The sequence below is a fragment of the Tricharina praecox genome (genome assembly GCF_024521635.1).
Source record: "Tricharina praecox strain CBS 144465 chromosome Unknown BZA05scaffold_6, whole genome shotgun sequence".
In the NCBI taxonomy this organism is placed as follows: Eukaryota; Fungi; Ascomycota; class Pezizomycetes; order Pezizales; family Pyronemataceae; genus Tricharina; species Tricharina praecox.
The window spans coordinates 1,021,123-1,044,908 of record NW_026250408.1 but is presented as its reverse complement, the minus strand read 5'-3'; the positions used below and the strand labels follow the sequence as shown (position 1 = coordinate 1,044,908).

The 23,786-nt window shown below is 53.7% G+C and overlaps 6 protein-coding genes across 6 annotated transcripts; 3 read left to right on the top strand and 3 right to left on the bottom strand.

Annotated features, from left to right (window-relative positions):
* Nucleotides 1-1,549: 1,549 nt before the first annotated feature.
* On the bottom strand, nucleotides 1,550-4,312 carry BZA05DRAFT_239456 (inheritance of peroxisomes protein 1-domain-containing protein). Its single transcript, XM_051479894.1, has 5 exons — nucleotides 4,270-4,312; nucleotides 3,635-4,022; nucleotides 3,400-3,565; nucleotides 1,792-3,327; nucleotides 1,550-1,712 (listed from the first exon to the last, which is right to left on the bottom strand). The coding sequence occupies exons 2-5, from the start codon at nucleotides 3,888-3,890 to the stop codon at nucleotides 1,673-1,675; spliced, it is 1,998 nt and encodes a 665-aa protein (XP_051341713.1). The 5' UTR covers nucleotides 3,891-4,022; nucleotides 4,270-4,312; the 3' UTR covers nucleotides 1,550-1,672.
* Nucleotides 4,313-5,323: 1,011 nt separating this feature from the next.
* On the top strand, nucleotides 5,324-8,812 carry BZA05DRAFT_391493 (putative vacuole-associated enzyme activator complex component). The gene is made up of 6 exons (XM_051482982.1): nucleotides 5,324-5,778; nucleotides 5,831-5,993; nucleotides 6,063-6,230; nucleotides 6,303-7,520; nucleotides 7,577-8,495; nucleotides 8,619-8,812. Exons 1-6 carry the CDS (start codon nucleotides 5,711-5,713, stop codon nucleotides 8,678-8,680), a joined length of 2,598 nt encoding a protein of 865 aa, XP_051341712.1. The 5' UTR covers nucleotides 5,324-5,710; the 3' UTR covers nucleotides 8,681-8,812.
* Nucleotides 8,813-10,923: 2,111 nt separating this feature from the next.
* On the bottom strand, nucleotides 10,924-11,262 carry BZA05DRAFT_443061 (uncharacterized protein; the record flags this gene model as incomplete). The annotated part of the gene is made up of 3 exons (XM_051486822.1): nucleotides 10,924-11,023; nucleotides 11,094-11,175; nucleotides 11,235-11,262. The coding sequence occupies 3 exons, from the start codon at nucleotides 11,260-11,262 to the stop codon at nucleotides 10,924-10,926; spliced, it is 210 nt and encodes a 69-aa protein (XP_051341711.1).
* A 4,708-nt stretch (nucleotides 11,263-15,970) lies between these two features.
* BZA05DRAFT_239288 (uncharacterized protein) lies at nucleotides 15,971-18,438 on the top strand. Its single transcript, XM_051479893.1, has 7 exons — nucleotides 15,971-16,664; nucleotides 16,725-17,043; nucleotides 17,224-17,452; nucleotides 17,505-17,627; nucleotides 17,696-17,767; nucleotides 17,835-17,999; nucleotides 18,051-18,438. Exons 1-7 carry the CDS (start codon nucleotides 16,012-16,014, stop codon nucleotides 18,338-18,340), a joined length of 1,851 nt encoding a protein of 616 aa, XP_051341710.1. The 5' UTR covers nucleotides 15,971-16,011; the 3' UTR covers nucleotides 18,341-18,438.
* BZA05DRAFT_239262 (uncharacterized protein) lies at nucleotides 18,439-20,344 on the top strand. Its single transcript, XM_051479892.1, has 4 exons — nucleotides 18,439-18,665; nucleotides 18,981-19,454; nucleotides 19,512-20,150; nucleotides 20,249-20,344. The coding sequence occupies exons 1-3, from the start codon at nucleotides 18,536-18,538 to the stop codon at nucleotides 20,144-20,146; spliced, it is 1,239 nt and encodes a 412-aa protein (XP_051341709.1). The 5' UTR covers nucleotides 18,439-18,535; the 3' UTR covers nucleotides 20,147-20,150; nucleotides 20,249-20,344.
* A 288-nt stretch (nucleotides 20,345-20,632) lies between these two features.
* On the bottom strand, nucleotides 20,633-23,779 carry BZA05DRAFT_391481 (P-loop containing nucleoside triphosphate hydrolase protein). The gene is made up of 12 exons (XM_051482981.1): nucleotides 23,639-23,779; nucleotides 23,261-23,574; nucleotides 23,148-23,207; nucleotides 22,984-23,098; nucleotides 22,647-22,915; nucleotides 22,408-22,584; nucleotides 21,866-22,356; nucleotides 21,501-21,802; nucleotides 21,374-21,447; nucleotides 21,195-21,315; nucleotides 21,047-21,142; nucleotides 20,633-20,994 (listed from the first exon to the last, which is right to left on the bottom strand). The coding sequence occupies exons 2-12, from the start codon at nucleotides 23,555-23,557 to the stop codon at nucleotides 20,936-20,938; spliced, it is 2,061 nt and encodes a 686-aa protein (XP_051341708.1). The 5' UTR covers nucleotides 23,558-23,574; nucleotides 23,639-23,779; the 3' UTR covers nucleotides 20,633-20,935.
* Between the last annotated feature and the right edge of the window lie 7 nt (nucleotides 23,780-23,786).

The window sequence follows — 23,786 nt, the reverse complement described above, 5'->3', positions numbered from 1 at the left end:
CCCTCCTATGAGCACCGAATACTCTAGCATCGATACTTCTTTACTGGTGATGACGTAGTATTGTGGATCATAGGATGGAACAAGTTAATGGGGCTGGAGGAAGAGGAGCTGGATGAGGAGCTGGATGAGGAGGAGCTGTTATCCTTCCCGAATCCCAATAGCTCCTCCCAGTTGTTTGCACCCCATTCCAACCGGTCTGATTGAAATGCGTTCAGGTGCTTAATCTTAATACACATTTGATTGAGCTCGGTATTCTATCGGAATACCAAAGCGACGCTGAAATTACACAAGTCGAGTAACACTCCTGTCCCGATAAATGCCCCTTTTTGCTACTGTATGTACAATACATAGAATGACAACCCAACCGCAGCGCAGCACCGCAATTGAACCAACCTTGTATGGATCTTCCCGGGGTAAATGATAGATCCGACCACTCCGGGCACCGTCCCTTCCACCGCGTACATAGGAAGTAAGCACATAGAATGGCAACTGCAGTCTGCAGCGCCGCGAAAAAACGGCTTTTCCCGCAAGAAATCTGACCACTCACTGTCCCTCCTACCCACCGCGTGATTCACTGTGCGGCCGTTGCAGACTATGGTTGCGAGCGACGGTTATACACTGCTGGATGACGGTGACGGCGACCAATAGTAACGGCGTATCTACTGGTATTCCCAGTTATGTCATTGAAAGTCACTCGTCCTCATCAATCATAACGCATCACTCATCGCTCATCGCTCATCACTCATCACTCATCACCCATAACCCATCACTCATCACTCGACAATCATCACTCGAAACTCATCACGCATCACTCGCGCTGTGTACGATACCGTACCGCTTTTTGAGGGGGAGGGGGTTGAGAATGGCAATTGCTTGAATTACCGTCTACTTAGTACTCACGCGCAATTATCTCTCCCTGGGGCCATTCACCTTCCACTGCCCATAAAGTCCCAACCGTCCGAAATTCCGAGTGATCACGCACAGACCGCAGAGACTGCAGAACAAACAAGCCAGTAAAAATATCGATCGCTTACTACCTAGTACCGTAGACCGGATCATGTAATCTCACCCCCCCCCCCAAAAAAAAAAACCAACCAACCGTCCCACAACCAACAGTTCCAAGTTCCAACCCTTAAATAATGGCATACATCATCCCCACCCCACCCCACCCCATTCCTGACCGTCCAGTTCCCATTCCCCATCCCCCAACCCAACCTCATAATCCTACCCGGCCGCACAAAGACAAAGACAAAGACAAAGGAAACTAGTGATAGCATGTGACTAGGTACATGTTGAATGACTGACCAAAGATGAACCGAGCTCGACCCGCAAGGCGATGTGAATAAACCAAGATACTGAATTTGAAAAGAAAAGAAGAAGAAGAAGAAAAACGCCCCGCTCGCTCCGGCTCCGCGTAAAGTATGCATCAAAACAATCAGGACAGGAAAGGGAAGAATATAATGGGGTATGGTAAAAGTAAAAGTGAAGGTGTAAGATAAAAACGGACTACTAGGTATCAAGAACGGAAAAAGATGGGAAAGGAAGGCGGTAGGTATGGTATGGTATAGTATCAACAATCGAATCGATTGCTACAGACGATGGTCGCGGCATGGTATAAAGCCTATCAAACTCGCACACACAGACGCACATGCACACATGCACACGACACACACTACTTCAACCGTCTGCTTCTGCTCCTGACGACGGACCGGCTGCACCCGTTAGTCCACGCGCACCCGTAACCAACCAACAGAAAAACGTTGGCGGGTGGAAAGAATCATCCACGCTTACTCCTCAAGTCCCCACGCACTGCGCTCACACGTCTCACTCCTTCTGCGGCGGCGTTCGCTCCTAGCTTGTGGCGCAAGTCCGTAGTCATCGCTATCGTCGTCCCAACCCCCCAGTTCTCCGCGCTCAGCGAGCGAGTGGGCGGCTCCGGCAACGGCGCGGGTGGCGAGGCGAGCCGCGATAGAGAACATCAGTGCGACAAGGAACGCGGATGGCTTGAGAACTACAAAGTTCGCAGCCGAGGCGGCGATATTGGCTGTTCGCGCGAGGACCTGGGATGAGGCCGCCCGGCGAAGTGGCCGCGACGCATAGGTGTCCGCTGCTACGGCGAACGAACGCGAACGTGATGGAGTGCGGAGGGGCTCATCCGGTTCGGACTCGAAACCGGAGGTCCGCGCCGGCGTGTACGGGATCTGCAGGGTTCCCGAGGAAACGGCGGCGGCCAGCTCCACGGTCGCTAGTGCGGGACCATCGCTCTGTCGCTGCTCGCAGGTGCTCATGTGCTGCGCGGGTGTGTACCAATGGATCGGAGCGACCGAGTCCTCCGGGGTGGATGGGCGAGTGGGGTGTCGAGACGACACGCCGAGTGCGGAGGTGTGAATCAAGATCGGAGGTGCCGCAAAGGGAGGTGGTGTTCCGATAGGCGTCTTGAGTCTAGCGCCGGACAGCGGACTCTGCGGCGGCGTGAAGTCCTGCCAGTGGGCGGATTCCGTGGAAGAAGAGTACTCGGGAAGCGCCCCGAAGTCAAACTCGCTGGTGACCATCTGCGTGGTCTTGATCGGAAGGGGCGATACTGTAGATCCGTATGTTTTGGTGGCCGACGACGTTCCGAAAGACTCGGGCTGTTCGGACTGGTCTTCCTCGGGCTCTAGGCCATAATCTTCTACGAACGAGGTGCATTTGACATTCTCCTGGTTCTCTTCGCTATCGTCGTCCTTCTCCACCGCATGGGCCGGAAGGACTTCCTTCTCCGCCTCCATGGTAGTCGCGGGAGGCCACCGGCCGAAGAAAACGTCTCCACCTAGCGAGCCTCGACGCGGAATGTTTTCGTCCTGCTTCAACTCCTGCAACGAGGGCTTGAATCCTTCCGCAAAACTAGTGCGGCGGCTCGTGGTTGGCGATTCGTACAGTGCTCGGCGTTGCTGGAAGGTCTCGGGGAAGGTTTCTCTCCAGCTCATCTTTTTCGACAGCTTCGGAAGATCCTGTGATGGTCCTTCCTCGAGTGATATCGCACAATCCAACTTCGGCCTGATCCTTTCGGGGTTGGCGGTTCGCTCCGCGCGCTTCCGGGTGACCTGGAGCCCCCCAGGGCCCTCATTCCGAGGATCCGGTATCGGCGATTTGACCTTTTCCGTGCTCTTGACCCTTCTCAGCGGCGGTCGTTTCCACACCTTGGCGGGCTGAAGAACTTCCGGCGTCGACATGACCGGGATGCAGGTCGCAGACCTTGAGAAAGGACAGGCGGTAACCTCGAAAGCTACAAGCTTCGCCATCGCGTCCCGAAATTCGGCGCATTTGATATCAAGTTGAAAGTCCAGTCTAAGTCCCTCCCTGTCAGGTCTTTTTTCTTCCTCTCGACGTAAGCAAACGGAGCATCGAGCTGCAAACTACCCTAAGATTTCGATCCGCCAGTAGTTTCCTGGTCGTAGCTGGAGACAGAAGACTTTCTTCCCATCCAGATTCCAGCATTGCGTTCTGGATAGCAATGGTTTGAGCGCCGGTCCGGATTGCAGAAACGCGATGTTGTGTGGTACCGTCTTGTAGATTCGTAGCGGGCCTATATCCGGGGGAGGAGGGGGTCAGTCAGATCAGCCCGAAGAAGAAACAGACACAGGGGAAGATAAACCCGAGGCGATAGTTCTCTCCAACGGGCTACTCCAGGGCAATGGTTCTCCGTTGAGCGCAGAGGTTGTGAAGGTGAAGTTGACTATCCTGGACTCCGAGTGTGCGAACAAGACCTGGATGTGCTCAGCACCCCCGATCCCGGTATTCAGACATTCGTTTCCCGGGTCCACCAGTGGTTGCGACGTTAGGGAGAAAGACCTTAGTGGGGTCGCCGTGGTGGAATACGCGCGTTGTCTTCGAGTGATTGTTGTCGCCATCGTGTCGGGGATTAGTTATCGGTGACGTAGGAATCGAGGGGGTCCGATCGAGATGCGGTCCGTGGGCGCACGCGGACGATGCTAATCGGTCCTAAGTTGGAAGTCGTGGAAAGCCGAAACACGTGGAGCACTCTGTGTGTCGGTGAAGATGAGTAGAGTGCGTAAGAGTAAGGGTGAGCTTGAAGGGTCAATTTGTGTGCGTTCTCGGAGCGAGCAAGGGGGAGGAAGAGGAAGGTAAGCTCTCAAAGGAGAGAGAGTGAATGGGTGTCGAAAGGAGCTATAGACAATAGCGAGAAGAAGAGTAGACGAAGAAGAAGCAGTAGAAGGTGAAGGAAAGTGAAGAAACGTGGGGTAACCAAAAGAATGTGGTGCCAGTTACGAATGGTTCGACTGCGTCTACTTTACGCGCTCAGCATTTCGGACGGAGGGGTCGCAGCAGCTCGTGAAGTAAGGTACCGAGTGCCTCGTGTTTCGTTGCTGCAGCGGGGCGGGAAGGTGAAACGCTGAATGGGAAGACAATGGGCCGAGAAGATGGGCTTCTCAGGAAACCAGGGATGGGATGGGGGGGAGTTTGCTCAGAGTGATCTTCCCCCTGGCATTAAGTAAGAATCCTCACGCGTCTTACCGCTAAACCCATGTGAGAGAGAGAGAACATGTCTTCAATTTCAGAAATGCCCTCAAAAGCAAACATCTGGCAAACACCGCCAGCCGTTCCAGCCACCGCAACAACAACTTTGTCTGTCCCACCGGCACCATGCGTCTCTCCCTCCACCGCCATCGATGCCCGGAATTGGAGTCGGTTCGGCGGGCATTCCCGCACATGCAACCAACCCAGCATCTCCGAACCGCTCCCAAGCAGCAGCAGCGACCATCCTTGCACGACAAAGATCGATACAACGTCGTTGAGCGATGGAAGAGGCTGCTGTCGGCGGAAAAGGCTGTTGGCGACGGAAGAGGCTGTTGACGACAGTAACCAGCTCTCGGAGGAATAAGCAGAAGACTGATATGCTGCTGCGGGTGGCTGTTGTGGAGCACCAAGAAGTGCAGTTGCCCAGGGAAAGTCGCCGTCGAAGCAGGAACCGGCAACGGATGTGTACGAGTCCAACTGTCCGAGACCAGACCAGACCAACGGCACAAGCGCCACGAGGGACCACAGAGAACCCGTTGCGATCCCGATCACGCCGTCTGTGCCACGAGGAACTGCAGAACTTGCGATCCCGCTCCAAGCTCCATCTCCTCTCGCTTACTTAGTTACTTAAGCGCTTACTTAGTTACTTAAGCACTTACTTAGTTACTTAAGCACTTACGTAACCGGCCGTCGACGACCGAAGCGCAAGGGTGCACACTGCAGCCGCAGATGCGGGGCCAGATCGAGAAGCAGAAGAAAGGGACCCACGCGCACAACTGGCCAAGATTCTCCATCGAGCTCTAGACTGCACGATTGACGTAGCTACTCGTTGTACTAACTCATCGCTGCTGGTATCTGTCTATCTCCAGTCTTGCTGAACACGAACGTGAATGTCCTCAACCGCACAACGACCGAGTGAACAACACATCCCGCAAGAAAGCCCCCGACTCTCTCATCTCTCCGCACTTCATTCCCCCGCAGCGGACCCTCGTTATTGCCGTTCGTTGATCACGTTGCTTGATGACCCCCCGTCACGACTCGCGTCACGTTCTTTGTAGTTACACCTTGATTTAAACCATAACCCACCTCCTTCATCTCAAAGGCAAAAAAGCTCCCAAGCTTCCTCGATCGTTATCCTCTATCTTGTCTCGGCGTGCGCCTGCTCGCCTGGTCCCTCCCACCACCACGCACCATGGATCCCTCCATCCAGCGAAGTCTGAACGACAAGCTCTACGACCGTCGCAAGCTCGGTGCTCTCGAGTAGGCCTCCAGCCTCCGTCGCGGGAGGCGCGTTAGCTGACATCACCGTCAGCCTCGAAAAGACAGTACGCGAGTGTCTCGCCCACGGCGACCATGGCAAGGTGCACACCATCATCGAGCAGCTGTGCCACGACTATGCATACGCCGTCCATCAGCCCCATGCCCGCAACGGCGGATTGATCGGGTTGGCGGCGGCTTCGATAGCCTTGGGTTCGGTAGGTTCGCGAGGACACCTTGTTTCCCCCGACGAGTGCGCGCGCTGAGTGGTTCGGGTTCGTCTGCAGGAAGTCGCGAGATATCTCGATCAGATCGTGCCGCCGGTTCTGGCGTGTTTCGCCGATCAGGACGCTCGTGTCAGGTACTACGCTTGCGAGAGTATGTACAACATCGCCAAAGTGGCCAAGGGAGAGATATTGCCGTTTTTCAACGAGGTGTTCGATGCACTGTCGAAGGTGAGTGTTCAGCCCGGGGGCGAATGGACGCGAGGATGGAAGAAAGTCTGACGAGCGCTTCGTGTCGAATAGCTGGCAGCGGACCCTGAGCTTTCGGTAAAGAACGGCGCGGAGCTGTTGGATCGGTTGGTGAAGGATATCGTCGCCGAGTCGGCGGCTTCATACATCTCGGTCCTTCAGGCAAGTTCGCCAGAGGAGAGCCTTGTAGAGACGGAACAAGACGACAATTCGCCCACGTACGCGGACGATGAGGCGTTCCCCACAGCATTCTCGCTACCACGGTTTATTCCACTCCTTAAGGAGCGCATTCACGTTATCAATCCGTTCACTCGGATATTCTTGGTATCTTGGATAACGCTGCTCGACTCGATCCCCGACCTCGAGCTCGTCACACACCTTCCCGCATTCCTGGGCGGTCTCTTCAGGTTCCTTAGCGATCCGAATCAGGACGTGCATGTGGCTACCCAGCAGGCGTTGGAGGGCTTCCTGGCGGAGATCAAAAGGATAGCGCGGGTGAAACGTGGGGTCGAGGAGTCGCGAAAGAACCGAGCCCAAGGACATTCGAGGACTTTGAGCGATGACGGCAGTACATGCACGGATGAGGCACTCCGACAAACAGAGAAGTTGAGCCTCGAGGATGACCGCTCCAATACGGCAACTCCGATGGATGAGAAGGAAGATGGCGCGGACGGAAGCTGGATCCCTGGTCAGGATGTGGAAGTGGATCACCACAAGATCCTAGAGATCCTGGTCCCGCTTCTGGACGCACTGGAGGAAGAAATCCAATTGACCGCGTTGCGATGGGTGGACAACTTCTTTGATATCTGTCCGGAGGATCTTCTACCGTTCGTCCCACGGTTGTTGTCACATGTGTTGCCGGCCATCGCCCATCCCACGGAACTGGTCCGACATGCGGCGACGAAAGTCAACACCTCGTTGCTAAACCTGATATTATCACTCGCAGAAGACTCGCCATCGCAAGCAGCGCCAGCAGCCATACCAACGTTAACGAGACTCGCCAACAAAGAAGCTGCCAGTGAACAGCAGCAGCAACGAAGGGATTCGCATCCACGGCAATCGCTGTCCAAGGAGGCTGATCTGGGCCGTAGAACGCCCACGATTTCGACACCTACACCGGGCACGGCAACGCCGCCAATCACGAAGGCTGGGGAGTTGGATTACGCGGCAACGGTGAGCGCGTTGACGCTGCAGTTCCTCAACGAGCACGAACAGACCCGAGTCGTCGCCCTAGAATGGCTGCTAATGCTTCATCGTAAAGCACCCCGGAAGGTAAAGATCCTGCCCCCCTGCTCATGTGGAGGTAACCATGCTCACGCAACATTCAGATGCTGGCTATCAACGATGGCACATTCCCTGCCCTTCTGAAAACGCTGTCGGATCCTTCGGAACAGGTTGTGACGAGAGATTTGCAACTGCTGTCGCAGATCTCTCACAACAGCGAAGACGACTATTTCGCGTCCTTCATGCATAGTTTGCTGTCGCTGTTCTCCACAGATCGGCGACTACTCGAGACCCGGGGAAACCTCATCATCCGACACCTCTGTGTGAACCTCAATCCGGAACGCATATACCGCACGCTGGCGGACATCCTAGAGAAGGACGAGGACGTGGAATTTGCCTCGATAATGGTGCAAAACCTGAACAATAACCTCATCACCGCGCCAGAGCTGGCCGAACTCCGGAAACGCCTGAGGAGTCTCGACACCAAAGACGGACAGACCTTCTTCGTGACGCTGTTCCGTTCGTGGTGCCATAACGCCGTGGCAGCCTTCTCCCTCTGCCTCCTCGCTCAAGCCTACGAGCAAGCCTCAAACCTGCTGCACACCTTCGCCGAGCTCGAAATCACCGTCAACCTGCTGATCCAAGTCGACAAGCTCGTGCACCTGTTGGAGTCTCCCGTCTTCACCTACCTCCGCCTGCAGCTCCTCGAACCCGACAAATATCCCTACCTCTACAAATGTCTCTACGGCCTCCTCATGCTCCTTCCGCAGTCCTCGGCCTTCGGCACCCTAAAGAACCGCCTCAACAGCGTGTCGGCAATCGGCTACCTCAACGGCCCGCCGCGCGCGCCCGCCCCCTCAACAACACCTTACGAGCGCCCCACGCGCCTCAAGGGCCGCGCCGACGACATCAAATGGATGGAGCTCCTAGAGAAATTCAAGGCGGTGCAGCAGCGGCAGCAAGCGCAGTACAGCATCAAGGGCAGCAACAACAGCAACGTTTCCCTCGCGAACAGCGCCAGCACTGCCACTGGCGGCGGCGGCGGCGCAGTCATGTCCCCCGCTAGAGCGCCGACGCCAACGGTCGGCTCCCAGCAGCAGCAGCAGCCGGCCGCGGCGGCAAGGGGCGGGCGCGGCGGCGCCGTCGCCGCCGCTGGCTCCCTCGTTGGCATTAGTCGCTTGGCTGCTGGAAGGAGGGTTCGGAGGTAGAGCCTGCGGGGTCTCCATCCGCCGTTGTTTTCGGCTGCTGTCTGCAAAGCGAAGGAGGAGGGGGAGGGGGAGGGGTAGGGGTAGGCGGGGGAGTAGGGGTTATGTTGATGACGGAGAGATTATTTTTACTTTAACCTTCATAGCGAATAGGCGTATGGTTTGAGGATTGTTGTTGTTGCTGTTGTTGCTGTTGTTGATGCTGTAGGTAGTTGCTTTGCTCGATAAGACTGTTGTGTGTTGTGTGTTTTGTGTTTTGTGGTTTCTGCTTGCTTGCGCACACGAAGACGTGGTTTGTGGGATGGGGTGCTCGCATGTTTCTTGGCGAGTGGAGAAGTTGAGAACTTGCGAACTGGAGATCTTACGAACTGGAGAACTGGAGGCGAGAATTGGTATCTAACGTTGCTATTTACATTATTTACACTACACTACACTATTCTTACGGTATCCGTTCTCTGGAGTCTGCGGTGGAACTTGAAACTTGGAAGACGTGGACCGTGGAAAAACGAATCCGACGTCTGACGTGCGTGCACGGGCAGATCTGAGACGACATGGCTACACAGTGAGGGGGGATGGGAGGGAGAGCTTCCGAAACGACTGGAGGAGGGGTGCGGGGGGTGCGGGGGGGCGGTCAGCACCTAGAGTAGGAAATACCCGGTACTTACATCGTACATCATACATGATAAGTGCAGATGTGCAGATGTGAGGCGTATCACTCGGTTGATTGTATGACGGTGGTGGTATGGCGGTTTGACAGTACGAAGGTTGGGCAGTATGACAGTGTGGCGTTTCGACGGCAAGACAATGACAGTATGACAGTTTGACAGACAGTTTGACGTTTCGTCCTCGAGGCTCAAACACGACTGACGAGATCCCCCCTCACCCATCGCTCCTCGCACCTCACGCCCTCGCTCTTCGCCGCAATACAGCCTTGCTTCCTTCAATCTTCCGAACGCAGTCGAAGCCTCACTTCTCCCTCACTCATTCACCTCTCTCTCACTCCCTCCCTCTCTCCCTCACTCACTCACTCTTCTCCCTCACTCTAATTCACTCGGTCCTTCCCCCGCTCACCTCCCTCTCCCTCCCTCTCCCCCTCCCCGCTCACCTCCCTCTCACTCTCCCTCCCTCACCTCACTCACTCACTCTGCCTGCCTGTCTGTCTCTCACCTCACTCTTTCTCACTCACTCTTTAATCCCGCATCCCGCACCCCTGTCCCCGTCCCCGAAATCCCCGACCCCGACCCGCGAATTCCACCTCTTACACACCCCCCTCCCTCCCTCCCCCCCACGTCCCCCGTTCCTCGACCCCATCCGTCGTACCCCATTACCCCGACCCCATCCCCCATATCACGACCCCATTACCCCGTCGCCCGTCCTTTATCACCCGTCCCCTATCCCCATCCCCCGTCCGATCCATCCGCCCTGTCCATCCATTTGCCCTGTCCGGGCCCCCCGTCCCCCGTCCCACGTCCGCGCCCTGTCCGCCCCCGCGCCCCTCCTCCCCCATCCCCCCTCCCTCCCCAGTCCCGCGTAACCGGCCTAGTGAGTTTCATCCGAAAGCCAAAGCCAAAGCTTTGGCAAAGCCCAGACACAAGTGACAAGTGTCGGCCCCCAACCACACAGCACAGCACAGCACAGCACAAAAACATCACGCCAGTTTGTTCTCCGGCAGAGTGCAGTCAGTTCAAATCTCGCATCCATAGTAGTTTTTCCTTTCTTTTCTTTTCTTTTTCTTTTTCTTTTTCTTTTTCTTTCAAATCACCGAGAGAAAGAGAATAGAGAAAACAACAACCGCATTTCATTTTGCATTTGCATTCCCCCCCCGGGTATCTCCTCCTACCTATTGGACTCCACGGCAAAAAAAAATATCGGAAAAAAAGCCCCGGACGGAAAAAAATAAAATGTAGTGGTATATTTACACGGATGAAGTAGAGGGAGCGAAAGAGAAGAAAAGAAAAGAGAAAAAGGGTTTGGCTTGTAGATAGATCGAAAGCTGTCCGTCCGTCCATCCATCCCCCCAGCGCAAGGAACAAGAAGAGATCTGTACAAGATTCAGGTGGAAACAGGGGCGTAAGAACATGACCTCATACGTAAGTATACGATGAGAGAAAGAAGTGGGAATCGATTAAATGGTCGCTTGCTGTATGTCGATTGATTGATTGTCCTCTCGTTGCAATTCATTCCTCTCTTTCTCTTTCTCTCTCTCACCCTCTCCTCTTTCGCTCTTGGCTAGGTGGTCGGAGGGGCTACCGCGTGCGCGTGCTGCCGGTTGCGAAGCTGGATACTCTGAATCCCGATCGCTGTGGCGAGGGTGGCTGCTGGCCGTTGGTGTAGACGTACTCGCCGCTGTTGAGGCCGTTAGTCATTGCATTGCATTGCGTTGGGCTGGGTTAAGAGAAGATGGGGGGAGCCGTACTCGACGTAGACCGCATCCGAGATGAATGTGGTTCTTCTCTTGCGCTTGGTGTAACGCTGCTCTAGTTTGTACAGTTCGAACTCTGTTTTTTTCTCTGTTAGTGAGGGAGAAGGGGTGGGAATGGCCGTGGACGGTACGCACTCGACTGAAGTTTGTCCAGGAAACCCATCTTCAGTTCCACGTCCGACGTATGGCGCGAATGCGAATGAGATGCGTACGTCCGTGCTTATCGCCGTCGGTTCAGGGTTCGTTCGGCTGGTGCGGGTTGCGTTGCTGGGCTGAGTCGAAGGATGGTCGGACGGAGTGTCTGTTTGTGTTTTTCTGGCGTCGTCGTTGCGTGATCTCCAGTAACACTGACGGAGGGTTTATGGAGGAGGACGAGGGCGAGGATGAGGACGAGAATGAGCTGAAGGGAGAGAAAAGAAGCGGTATCTAAGTGGGGAAGGGTAGCGCGGCCGACAAGCGGAGGCAATTAAATGGATGGGCTGGTTGAATGAGTTAGCACTGGTTGGAGTGATTTTCTAGGCAGGTATGTAGGGGAGGTAACTTTCTTACCTCTTGCTATGTATGCGATGCCGGGTGGGCGCCTGGGGGGGTCTCTCCTTCTATTGTTTTGGGGGGGCGGTAGGGGTTGAGTAGAGCAAAGTGGTAGTGGTTCACACAGCAGCTCCTCGTTGTCCACTCTGCCAGCTGCCGGTGTGTAGTCGGGTGCAGATGCGGATGGATTGCGAGCGTACAGGACAACTATCCTAGGCTGACCGGGGCTGGGTACAGAAGAGGAAGAAGAAGAGGTTGAATGGTATCGAGAAAGAAGAACGGAACATGCGAATGCAGGGTGGGTGAAGATCTGGGATCGATGGTCGATTCGAGATATGGATAGCGAAAGAGACAGTGGTGGTGTTGGTGGAGACGGCCGGCCGACAGCGACGATGTGCAACAAATGATTGGACGTTCAAACTCGGCAAGAGAGAGACTGGCAAGAGACAGAAGAAGAAGAAGCACCTGCTCCTTCGGAAGGGGAAGTGGAGAGCGAGGATGCAGAGAGATTCTGGCACATAAGTAGTTGTTTGCGGGACTTTAATCGAGGCACGGGCTCGTCCAGCTGGTTAGCGGTGGACAGGAACGAAAGCCGATCGACGACGACGAGACAGCCAGACGACCGCCAGAAGACACAAGACAGCTAGACGACGGTAGAGCAAAGCCCGACGACGACGACGACGACGAGACAGCCAAAACACAGCCAGAACGACAGCCGGAGCCCGACGACTCGTCCGCCCACGCTCGCACACGGCCGCTCTCCAACAACGGTTGACAGCCATGTCCCTCCCCTTCCTCATCCCGCTAACTACGCTCCCCCCTCTTCTCCCAGCTCATCGCTGTCGCTCGCCGCGCCCACATCGACACTCGAGCCCCTTTTTGCACTCCATGCGGCAACGTGCAGTGCCAGCCTGCCAGGACGGACCCCTGGCCGGCCACACAGCGCAAGGTTGTGCGTGTCCACGCGAGACAGTGCAATTGCCAAAAACCCGGTCGGCCGGACAACCAATCAGCGCGCAGTGTCAGCTGGATAACTGTTAACACAGTACTGGTCTAACTGCCAAGGACGACACCAGTAGCTGCTGCCACTGCTCAGCCTAAAGGAACCTGTGGAAGTTAACCACCTAGGCTCGACCGAGCCGCACAGAAAAACTGTATATCCGCATGGCTAGCGGAACGCTAGTTACTTACATAAGCACTCGCACCCAACTCACTTGCAGCAAACTCGGCAGGCGTCAACGACCACGCACCTGTTTCATTCCGGCTCCCTACTCTACATACATATCGCCATCTCCACCACCACCACCACGGCCTCGGTTGAGTCTTGACAGTCCTGCGCCCGCTGCTGCTGCTCCCATTCGTTCTCACTTCTCGCTTCCTGCGGTCCATCTTCGATTCCCCCCGGACCACGTGCCGTCATGGCAGCTGGCGTCGACCCGGATGGGAAGATGCACATCGTCGGCTCTAACTAAGCCCTTGCGTGCCCCTCTCGACTAGTGATACCTAACTAACTAATGCAGGACATTTTCTTCACCGATGCGGAGTCGAATGCCATTCGTGGAGATCCGTCATGGCGGGGTGCCCTCAATAGCCTATAATAGTTAGCCAGGCCCTGCGTGATGTGCCGCTCGTGATCCACATATCGGTTGCGTGATACTCCGTGATGTGCTAGCGCAACACGCTTAACCCCAAGTCGCCTTGATAGCCTCTCTACTTGGAGAGAGAGAGAGAGATAGAACGACAATTCATTGTCGCATACGGCTTTACTATGCCTTGATATTTGCTAATGTATTCCAGCCACCATCCAAACACCCCCGAGTGATGACTGGCAGAGGCACAACGAGGGGCCGATACTCTGGGTAGATATATTCGGCCCGACAGACCAGACCATCCTCCATCACTGCGACGGATAATCCAATCCATCGTGACTCTCAACTCCTTAACTTCTTGACTTCTTGACTGCATCGAACTCATACCCAGGATGCAATATCACGTGACGTTGAAACTAGCGATCCCACATACCTACCATAGGGGCATGCAATAAAATTATAAGCCTTATGGCAGCCATATATAAGCCTTGGTAATTGCATATCTAAGCCTTCTATAAGCCAGTCATAAGCACGTTCAATTTATAAGGCTTCCATAAGGGTCGGTCAAAATAAAGCCAATGTTCTCACATAACCCAAAACAGCTCCTCCATCAATTCATACTCTTGCCGACAGCTTCTCCATCAATGATCAATCCGCCCCACCCCCACCGACTCGGACGACGATGCTGACTATTAGGCTGTAGGAAGGCCCCGCCTGCCAGTAAGACAGCGAAGGACGGCGAAGGACGGCGAAGGACGACAATACTGGCTGGCTGTAGGTTGAAGACGACGGGCTCAGCTGTAAGGTGACACAGTAGAGTCCACGGCGAGGAGCAGTAGGGAAACACAGTACTACTACATGTTACTAACTACTAATAATTGCTACTAATTCATAGCATAGCCAGCCAGCGCAGCCATCACGGTATCCGCGGCGAGAAGGGAGCAGTAGCGGAACACAGTACTATACTACATACGAACAGTATCTGTGAACCTATACGTACAGCGTCACGCGTGAGGGTGGGCTGGTGAGCAAGGAGGAGGGTATGGGAAGGGGCCCGGGGGGCGGGGCCCGGGAGGCGTGAGGGGCGGGGTTGAAGGAGAGTAGTTTAGGTACATAAGGGGATGGAAGAGGAGCATCGAAAAGTGATAGTTATGTCTAGGTGAAGAGTATCGATAAGTGATAAGTACCTAAATGAGGTTTGTCGCAGATCAAATCATTATGTATTGCTTAGGGCCCGTTTGGATGGCCTCAGTTTTAGTGAAAACAGTCAGTTTCTCGAGAAACAAGCCAACAAAACTGAGACCCCGTTTGAACGGCATAAAAACGTTTTTTAAAAGAACTGAAACTGTGCGGCTCCAGTGACGAAACTGGTACTGACCTCGAGAGGTCATTTCTTTTCCGCCACCCAGTATCGCATTTTAACTTCAACCATATGGACTCCCCTTCCGACGATGAAAATGTCACCAACCACCGCAATGTATTCTCCCCTCAGTTGATGAGACACATTGCACAGCTGGCCGGCGAAGTAGTAGTTACCCTATACTACGCATTCCAAAAAAATTCCGATGCGTACTTCTACTCTTTCCGGAACACAATATGTCCAAGAGGTCCTTGCCTGCGAAAACCCTCGCCGCGTGCAAGAGATAATGCGAATGCTACTGGGCTGGTGTCTTCACTGAGGCACGGGGAAAAGGAAAAAGCGGGGCTACAATGTGTCTACTATTAAACTTCTGGTGAAGCCTATTATTAAAACTTATGGCTGAGTAATCTGACAACTGCCAAACACCCTGTTTACCTCACAGTTCTCCGGAAACCGAAACTTGACAGTATTCGGAGTCCCGACGGGGAACTGAATTTGGCTCTAAAACTGGAACTGAAAACTGAGGCCATCCAAACGGGCCCTTATTCAACAATATGAGCTGGAATTTGAAAACCCTGACATGTCAGCCTTATTTTACGGCAAGACCTACAGAAGAGAAATACTAATATGAGTAAAATATTCTCAAGCGGGATGTGTCAAAGTCGCTCTCATATAAGGCTGCCATAAGGCCTATAATTTTATTACATGGCTCAATATGGTAGCTACAACACAATGTCCACTCTGTCCAACTCGAGCAGAAATTATTTACTAAACGCACAACGTGACAATCCCGTACAAGGGCTCGCAACGAAGTCGCAAAAGCGGCCATCCGTGCCGCTACGGAACTGAGCAAGCCAGCTCGATGGAGGGGAGTACAGGTACAACCTATGCTGAGCCGACCATGCCGCGTCTGATGATTATGTCCATTGCCCACCCGTGTTTCTGCAAAGAAACGTGGCATGCTGCTTCCGACCGTCCCCGAACCCGTTCGTGAATCCCAAGCGGGCTTGAAGTAGCACGGCTGCCCAAGAACGGATGGACGGGCGGACAGACGGACAGACATGGTGCTGTCTCTGTCGGCTCCGCTGCGGTATGCCTTCCTGCATATCAGGACTCAGGTATGCATACATGATTCCATGTCTCACGCCAGAGGAAACGTCACTTCTGGAACCCCGAGAACTGCGGCGGTCGGTCGGGGTTGGACTTTGTGCTTTGTGGAGTTGCTGTGGGTATACCTATACTATGAGAAGAATATCAGAACAGCAATGCCATCACTCGGCGTATCGAGTTTCGCCCGGACATTGCTGATTGGTCCGTCAGGCGTCCATACATAGGATAGTTATGACGGGCTCTCCGCATGCAGGAGCTGAGCCGCATGAGCTGTCCATGCACGGCAACCCCTAAGCTGGGGGGAAGGTAGCTACTCTACTCTATGCTATGTAGCCTCGCAATCGTCGTTTGGAGCTCTCTAGTTACCACAGTTCAACCAGCACAGCCAAGGTCCAAGGCCCGTCCAAAGGGTACCGGTACACCGCGGAAGGTAGGTACAGCAAACCTACATCGAAGCACTCACCCATCGGGCCGGATCGTCCCCAGGGCCATGGAGGCGATCAACAACGTCTTCCACGACCTGCGAGGGTGGTGGCGGAACCAGAACACCCATTCGCAAGTGTCCCTTCTCAGCCCGAATCCGGTGCCCGCAGAGTCCACTTCCACTTCCGCTTTGCGAGACGGTGGCTGCACGCGCGATTCCCAGCCAGCAGAGGCCGGAGGCAGGAGTAGGAGAGGGTTTCTACGTGTGCGGGACAGATCGGCACGGCTGGAGCGTTCGCCCTCCATGAACCGGCCCGAAACTGATGGACGGGCCACGGCGCCGTCGGGAACTACGTCCGCCTCGGTACTATCCGCTCCACTGACACCAACACCATTGATATTGACATCCACCGCGCCGTCTGGAACTACGTCCTCGGTACTATCCGCTCCACTGACACCAACACTATTGATATCGACATCCGCCTCGCCGGCACCGTCCAAAGATGCGGAGGCTAGAGATGCGAGGGCCAGAGATGCGGAGGCCAAAGACATGTTAGTACCTGGGCCCGCCCGATTCGATGGTCGCCGACTAAAATACTGTACAAAATCCAGACAGCATTGGGGGAGGGCATACAGCATTGCTAGGGAGAAGCTGGACGAAAGCGAGCGGATGACGTTCGGTCCCCAATTCAAATCTTCGCCGCAGGAATGCATCCTTTCAGCGCTCAGGGAGGCGGATGCCGCCCGAAACGATAGAAACGAGCAGAAGTGGACGTACAAGAACAGTGCGGGCGAAATTATCAGTCTCCGTAACCGCTTTGATAGGATCGTTGAGGGGATCGATAAGTATGCTAAAACTGTGGATATTGCGGTCAACCATAGTCCGGAGGTCACCTCTCTGGTCTGGGCCTCGGCGAGGTTTCTCCTTCAAGTATGTCCTGGATTTTAATCGTCTCGTGAAATGTGAATCTCTCGAATCCGCGTGCCGTAAGGAACGATGGGTTCGATTGCACAGCACCCCTAGGCAGCCTTGACTCCGCGGCGGCGCGACTCCGGGTGGTCAAGACTGTAGAATATGCAGTGTGTTCGAGCTGATGACGGTCATACATAGGTCTACCTCAACCACAAAGAGAGTATCGAAGCTCTCGAGTGTGCGCTCAGCACCATAATCACCACAATGGCAAACTGCAAATTCTACTCGCGCATATGCGCAAACGCCCTCCGTTCGTCGCCGACACCCCTACTGGACGAGCTCGAGGCGGCGCTGCCCGAGTTCTATGCGGCCGTCTTGGTCTTTTCCATCAAGGCGAAACACTACTTTGCACCTCCGTCGTATCTCGGTGCGTCTCAAAATGGTTTCTCTGGTCGAATGGCGAGCTTATTCTTGGATAGGGAGGGTTACGCAGCACCTGAAGCCATTCTCTTCCGGGATTCTGCCATATTTGGACGATATCGAGAGGATGAAATCTCAATTGAAGGATCTGGCGGAAATGGCGGAAATGGAAAGGGTTCACGGTATGTAGCTACACCTCAGTTGCCCTCTCTGAAGATGGTACCATGTTGAGACGGGCGGCAAACAACAGATCTTCGAAGTGAGAAAGCGGAAGGCTTGACAGAGGAGTTGGAAGGGCTGAAGTGGATGGCGATTTCAGAAGGTAAGCATATTATGTACCCAGTGCATTATTCGGATTCCGGAAACCTGTATTGATTGATGCTCCTTAGAACAAGCGTTGGAGTGGCTTGCAGCTACGAATCCGGAAACATCACATGACCTACATTTGAGCAAGCGAACGGCAGGCACTTGTGAATGGATCTCCCAGCACAAGGAGTACATAGCTTGGGTTGATGGTACCGGGAAGAAAAACCTCTGGATAGAAGGAATACCAGGTACATCACCCACTCCAAGCTTGATGTTCAATTACCAACCCATGATATTAGGTGCTGGGAAATCGGTCCTCGCTGCTAATATGGTCCCGGAATTACAGAAGTTAAACGCTGTGGTCCTGTACTTTTTTTTCCGGGACGGCGATGCAGTGGCCACTTCGGCCACGGCAATGGTTGCCAGTCTGGTGGCGCAACTCATAAAGGCCAGCAGTACTAGGAAAGAAAAGGAGCGATTGATGCCGATCCTGCAGTTGTGGTGCCGGTCCGATGTATTCTTCAAGCAGACGAAGAGCACCAGAGGCTTCAAGAAACTCTGGGCGATTTTCACCCAAATGCTTCATTGATATCCCGGGAAAGTCATAGTACTACTGGACGCCCTCGACGAATGTGCCGTCGACGGCAGCGGTGCCGATTCTTCTAGTGTTGCCGACGCCCTGAAACTGCCCGAAACTCTTGAGCGACAGGTACAATTCGTACTTACCGGACGCCCCGTGGTTAGCCATCTGTTCAGGAATCTTCAAGATGTCGCATCAATCGGAATGGACGTCACAAGCGATATCGCGCTGTTCATTACGAAAAGGGTGGAGGATAACGAAAGTCTGTTGATTCACAGAGAGAAAATCATCGACACGGTGAACAAAAACTCCGAAGGGATGTTCCGATATGCTGGCAAGTGCTTTCATTTTCCCCCATCTCACGGCACTCTCGATGTACCAACGGTACAAGCAAACCCTACCACACGCACCTCAACCCTGATTTCCCATCCCTCTCCCAATACGCAGCATGTGTGCCTCTACCCCGTCTCGTACCATTTGGGTGCTACATCTACGAAGACCGTTACGTGGTTTTCGTAGCGGGGGTTATGGATGTGGCTTTACTCTGGGCTAGGATTTCGGGGCGAAGATATAATAAAATCCCCCCGAGACAAATCCCTGGAATAGTAGCCAAGTTGGTTCTGGCAAAAGTCTGACGCGAATAGTATAGCCCTTGTTTTGGAAGAACTAGAGATCTACTCGCCGCAAAAAATATCCGAACGTCTTCGGACGATGCCAAAGGGAATCAGCAGCATGTACGAACTCATACTTCGTCGTCTTGGAGCGAACGGAAACGAAGAAGACCTACAGATGCGGAAACGTATCTTGCTTTGGATCGCGATGGCCTTCTCACCAATAAAAGTTGAGGAGATGCAATCTGCTTGTGCTACAATCGATGGGGACAAGACGTTTGATCTCGAAGATGTCATCTTGCCGACAATGCAGCAGATATTCACGGCTTGCGGCTCGCTGGTAGAAGTCTTTCTCGATAATAAGAACTACCTTCGTTTCACCCACAGAACTGTGAAGGAGTTCCTCTTGCAGCCGAAGGAGAAACTATCTTCCGACTCCCGGGACGACCCATACGTTGCATCTTGCTTGGTGGATGAAACAATCGCACACGCGTCGATGGCACTCACCTGTGGTTCGTGACATACATATCCGAATCTAGTGGCAAAAGCTGACCCGTTGTCTCCTATAGTTACCCAGCTCTTTTCCAAGCAGGCTGACGCCGACGATGGGAATTTCTCCTATCTGAGGCGCTGGTGGGATTTTCATGCCGCCAAGGTTCCTCCCGGCAGACATGCGACACCGCTTTCAGAACAGCTTTGGAATCTTGCCAAAGATTTTCTTTGGGGTGATAATATGAAGTACTCAAAACTGGATCCACTGCATTTAGCAGCCGAGAGCAGGCTCGTGGATATACTCGACTGGGCGCACCCTCCTGGGGTAGATTTCAATGTGAGGGGTCAAGAATACTTTACGCTGCTCATGTCGGCTATGTTAGTGTTAGACCATACTCATCATAACTTGCTGAAGTTAGTAGAGGTTGTTTTGAAGAAGGACGTCGATGTGAATGCGAAGAACGTTTACGGGATGACTGCACTGATATGGCTTCTGGATAACGCTTGCGGAGATGAAGAGTCACAAGTTGTGCAAGTGATCCGGTTGCTGTGCGCGAAAGACGACTGTGAGCTTGATCATGTTGACTGCGATGGACGCTCGGCGCTTGGTATTGCGAGATACAGGCAACTGTCAAGCAGCGTTCAGCTCTTGCAGAAGAAGGGAGCACGTGTGGCTATGTACAAATGGAAGGAAGAACCTTGGCCACAATAACAGTGTAAGCTGAGATTTCTCTGGGATTGTGGGGTTAACTACGCCCCACGACTTGGAATCCTAAGGGCTTTGAATTGATGCTAAAGTCATGGTGCCTCCTAGGAGTCCAAGCACGATAGAGACGAGAAGGGCGAGGGCAACGGTTCCAGCTCAGGGCCTGCCTGAACCGATCGATAGTCGAACTGCAAGGCGTGCGTTGGCCGTATGCGTCTGCCGGGGGATTTCCTTCGTTCTTCACATGTTTTCTCAGTTTCTGGTGCCCTTTCCATTTGTGTATCGCTTCATTCTTGAGCGCGGATGAATCTAAACCCAGTTTCATACACCCATACATCCGGTCGGGCTCGTCCAAGCCCCTTCATTGGGCTTCGCTCCGTCGGGATCCGATTGCTTCCACATGATCGCGCTGCTCGGACACACGGTCAATACCGGTACCACGATGTCCGTAGGACTGGTGGCGGCTGGGCGCAAGAGGAAAGGCTGCGGTATGATTGTTCCTGCCATTGTTCGACCGTATACCTACAAAAGTACCTACTCAATCTCCGATGTGGGGATTGGAGCCAGAGCATACGATAGATGGACAGGGACGAGACGGCCGGCCGGAAGAAATGCAAGAGTGCAGCACGAGGGTGGAGGATAGTTCCGTATAAACCCCGGCTAAGTGGGAAGCCATTTCCCTCTACAGGAGGGGGCGATACATCGTGTCAAAGCCACTCAAAAGATGCGATACACATGTCTCTAACTATTGCCCCTCAGTCTTATCTTCTATGAAATCTATGAACCTTCATTCCACTATCTTCGCCGCGCTACCTTATCCGCATCCTCCAGACTCGGCGTAGTCTCCTGCGCAGCTAAAAGTTTGTCAGCATTGACCGAGGATGTGGGGACCGCGGATATACATACCCCAAAGCGTCGAGTAGACACCTCCGCTGTCGATGAGCTTCTCATGTGTTCCTGGCGGCTCGGCAACTGAGCCGTCTTTGAGAACGATGATTTGGTCTAGGAGAGTCAGTGTGGTGTTCCCAAAAGATGAGATGGTGGTGTTACGGACCGCTGTCGAAGATGGTACGCAGCCGATGCGCGACGAATACGCTGGTCCTTTGTTTTTCTTTGAGAATGGAGGTAATGTTACTCATCAGCGCTTTCTCGGTGTGGGTGTCCAATGCGGAAGTCTAGCGGTAGTCAGTATCAGTGTTTCCACGGAAACAAGATGAGGACGGGAACTCTTACAGCTTCGTCAAAGAACAGCAACGGAGGGTCCTTCAGCAATACTCTAGTCATAGCCAGTCGCTGTTTTTCGCCACCTTGAATGATCGTTAGTAGTTATCTTCACATCCCGGAGTACATTCACACTAACCAGAGATCATCATTCCCCGCTCGCCGACCATGGTCTGATATCCGGCAGGGAAAGCAGCGATGGTATCGTGGATCTTGGCTCTTTTGGCTACGGCCAGCACCTCGTCTTCCGTAGCATCAACCCGTCCGTACCGGATGTTGTGCTCAATTGTGTTGTTGAACAGTGGGGTATCCTGGGGAACAACACCAATCGCCTTGCGAAGGGATTCGGTAGTGACGTCCCTGATATCTTGGCCATCAATAAGGATACGGCCGGACTGAACGTCGTAAAAGCGGAATAGCAGTCTCAGAATTGTAGATTTGCTGTTATTCCATTCATCAGCAATGGATATTCTTTACTCTGAGCAGAGGACCATGAAGACTCACCCGCATCCGCTGGGACCAACAATAGCCGTCTTTGTCCCCGCAGGAATCGTGAAGCTAACATCCTTCAAGATCGGTCTATCCGGGTGGTATCCGAAAGTGACATTCTCAAACCGAATTTCTCCACCCTTAAAAGCGAGCGGCTTCGCATTTGGTGAATCCTTGACCGCGACGTTGACCTTCTGCAGGTTGAATAGGGTTTCCATATCCAGTAAAGACTGTCGGAGTTCACGGTAGACAGATCCAAGGAAGTTTAAGGGCACAGAGAGCTGGAAAACCAGTTGGTTGACCATAACAAGGTCACCCACGGTCAGATCACCAGCTACAACACCCTGGCAGGCAAGGTACATCATGGCCGTCAGGGCGGAGGAGAAGATGACGTTTTGGCCGCAGTTTAGGAAGGCTAATGAAGTAGCCACCTTGATGGAGGCGTTCTCGTATCCCTTGAGCGCGGCGTCATACCGCCCGACCTCGAACTTCTCGTTGTTGAAGTACTACCGAAGAGTTAAAAATATACTAGCTTGATAGGAATGGGAGAGTTGTACCTTGACAGCTTCGTAATTGATGAGCGAGTCAACTGCTACTGTTGCTCCTTTGTTGTCCGCCGCATTCATCTGCTTCCTGAATTTCGTCCTCCAAGATGTAGTGACGATTGTGAACGCCGAGTACGCCGCCATCGTCAGCGCGGTAACAGCCGCAAACTTAGCCCCATAATTGTACGTCTATATATGTCAACCCGTGGCCTTCGAACTTCGAAGGACATACCAGAAGTAGGAGAACCTACCAAGATTCCGCAAACCATGGTGACCTCAAGCCCAATCGGCACGATGTGGAACAGCATGCTTGTCAACAAGAAGCTAATACCTTTTGTACCTCTATCGATGGCTCTCGTCAACCCACCCGTCTGTCTCGTGAGGTGGAAATTCAAGTCCAATCGCAGCAGATGATCGAAGACATTGCAGGCGACCTTTCGGATCGCCTTCTGGGCGACAGTCGCAAACACCGCGTTTCGGAGTTCCTGGAATACCGTGGAGCCAACTCGGGCCAACCCATCTTCTCACGGCCTCCCAGATCAGACTCTGACATGTCGGTGTAAGTGGTGGAAGGAAAATGTGGCTTACACGCAAGGATTACGGAACCGGCGGCCGTCCACACCGTGCCGCCTAGGGCGAGGAAATCCACGTTCATGTTGTCTACGATCTCTTTGAAGAAGAAAGGGACTTGGACATTCAGGATCTAACTGCGTCAATTGCACGCCCTTCATAATTCTACTTGAGGATACTACCTTTGCACCGAGAAGCAACGCAATCGACAGACTGACGCGCAGCTTTACACTCGGACTGTCCTAGACACGGTTCAGCACTCGGCGTCCGTATGGACACCCCGACACGAACACACCTTCGGCCACAAGTATCTCGACATCTCTTTTATGATCCCCCAGTCGGCCTTTCGCTGTCCCTTTGCCGACAAACTTGCTTCCGAGAGGAAATCCTTTGGCGCCGCTGCGGGCTCCTTCGCCGTCTGCGTCGCAAGCATGGTGGCCTTCTCATTGTGCGGTTTCTTTTGTTGTAGGTAGTATGGAGAACCGGCGAACAGACGAGCTGGCGGTCGTTGGCGCGCGGGAAAGCGCAGTAGTGGGGAGCCCGACAAAAGCCGTGGCCGCGCAATAGCGCGGAAAACGCACGGCGAGAGCATGGATGTGGTTTGCGAACCTGCTGTGAAGTTGAGTTCGATGATCGCGGTTATGGAACAGGATGGGGAATGGGGAACTGGTACCTCACATATGCTTCCAAAGTAGAGCTTGGCCGTGTCAGGGAGAAGGATTCGGCCGGCCGGCGTTGATGGGGGAGTTGGGAGGTGGCGGCCGGGAAGATGGCCCACATTGTTCACGCCGATTTCCGCGGTACTTAAGGCGGGATGACGC

What these genes read in the sequence shown, in the direction of transcription:
- BZA05DRAFT_239288 (XM_051479893.1), top strand. Translation starts at nt 16,012, where the DNA reads ATGCTATGTAGCCTCGCAATCGTCGTTTGGAGCTCTCTAGTTACCACA. An exon ending in GATGCGGAGGCCAAAGACAT is followed by an intron (nt 16,665 to 16,724) that starts GTTAGTACCTGG and finishes TACAAAATCCAG; the next exon opens with ACAGCATTGGGGGAGGGCAT. An exon ending in CTGGATAGAAGGAATACCAG is followed by an intron (nt 18,000 to 18,050) that starts GTACATCACCCA and finishes CCATGATATTAG; the next exon opens with GTGCTGGGAAATCGGTCCTC.
- BZA05DRAFT_239262 (XM_051479892.1), top strand. Translation starts at nt 18,536, where the DNA reads ATGGACGTCACAAGCGATATCGCGCTGTTCATTACGAAAAGGGTGGAG. An exon ending in AGGGATGTTCCGATATGCTG is followed by an intron (nt 18,666 to 18,980) that starts GCAAGTGCTTTC and finishes CGAATAGTATAG; the next exon opens with CCCTTGTTTTGGAAGAACTA. An exon ending in GTCGATGGCACTCACCTGTG is followed by an intron (nt 19,455 to 19,511) that starts GTTCGTGACATA and finishes TGTCTCCTATAG; the next exon opens with TTACCCAGCTCTTTTCCAAG.
- BZA05DRAFT_391481 (XM_051482981.1), bottom strand. Translation starts at nt 23,557, where the DNA reads ATGCTCTCGCCGTGCGTTTTCCGCGCTATTGCGCGGCCACGGCTTTTG. An exon ending in TCAATTACGAAGCTGTCAAG is followed by an intron (nt 22,357 to 22,407) that starts GTACAACTCTCC and finishes ACTCTTCGGTAG; the next exon opens with TACTTCAACAACGAGAAGTT. An exon ending in GTTGGTCCCAGCGGATGCGG is followed by an intron (nt 21,803 to 21,865) that starts GTGAGTCTTCAT and finishes ATGGAATAACAG; the next exon opens with CAAATCTACAATTCTGAGAC.
- BZA05DRAFT_239456 (XM_051479894.1), bottom strand. Translation starts at nt 3,890, where the DNA reads ATGGCGACAACAATCACTCGAAGACAACGCGCGTATTCCACCACGGCG. An exon ending in TGGCGGATCGAAATCTTAGG is followed by an intron (nt 3,328 to 3,399) that starts GTAGTTTGCAGC and finishes GGAGGGACTTAG; the next exon opens with ACTGGACTTTCAACTTGATA. An exon ending in AGTGCGTGGGGACTTGAGGA is followed by an intron (nt 1,713 to 1,791) that starts GTAAGCGTGGAT and finishes TAACGGGTGCAG; the next exon opens with CCGGTCCGTCGTCAGGAGCA.
- BZA05DRAFT_391493 (XM_051482982.1), top strand. Translation starts at nt 5,711, where the DNA reads ATGGATCCCTCCATCCAGCGAAGTCTGAACGACAAGCTCTACGACCGT. An exon ending in TGTTCGATGCACTGTCGAAG is followed by an intron (nt 6,231 to 6,302) that starts GTGAGTGTTCAG and finishes CGTGTCGAATAG; the next exon opens with CTGGCAGCGGACCCTGAGCT. An exon ending in ATCGTAAAGCACCCCGGAAG is followed by an intron (nt 7,521 to 7,576) that starts GTAAAGATCCTG and finishes CGCAACATTCAG; the next exon opens with ATGCTGGCTATCAACGATGG.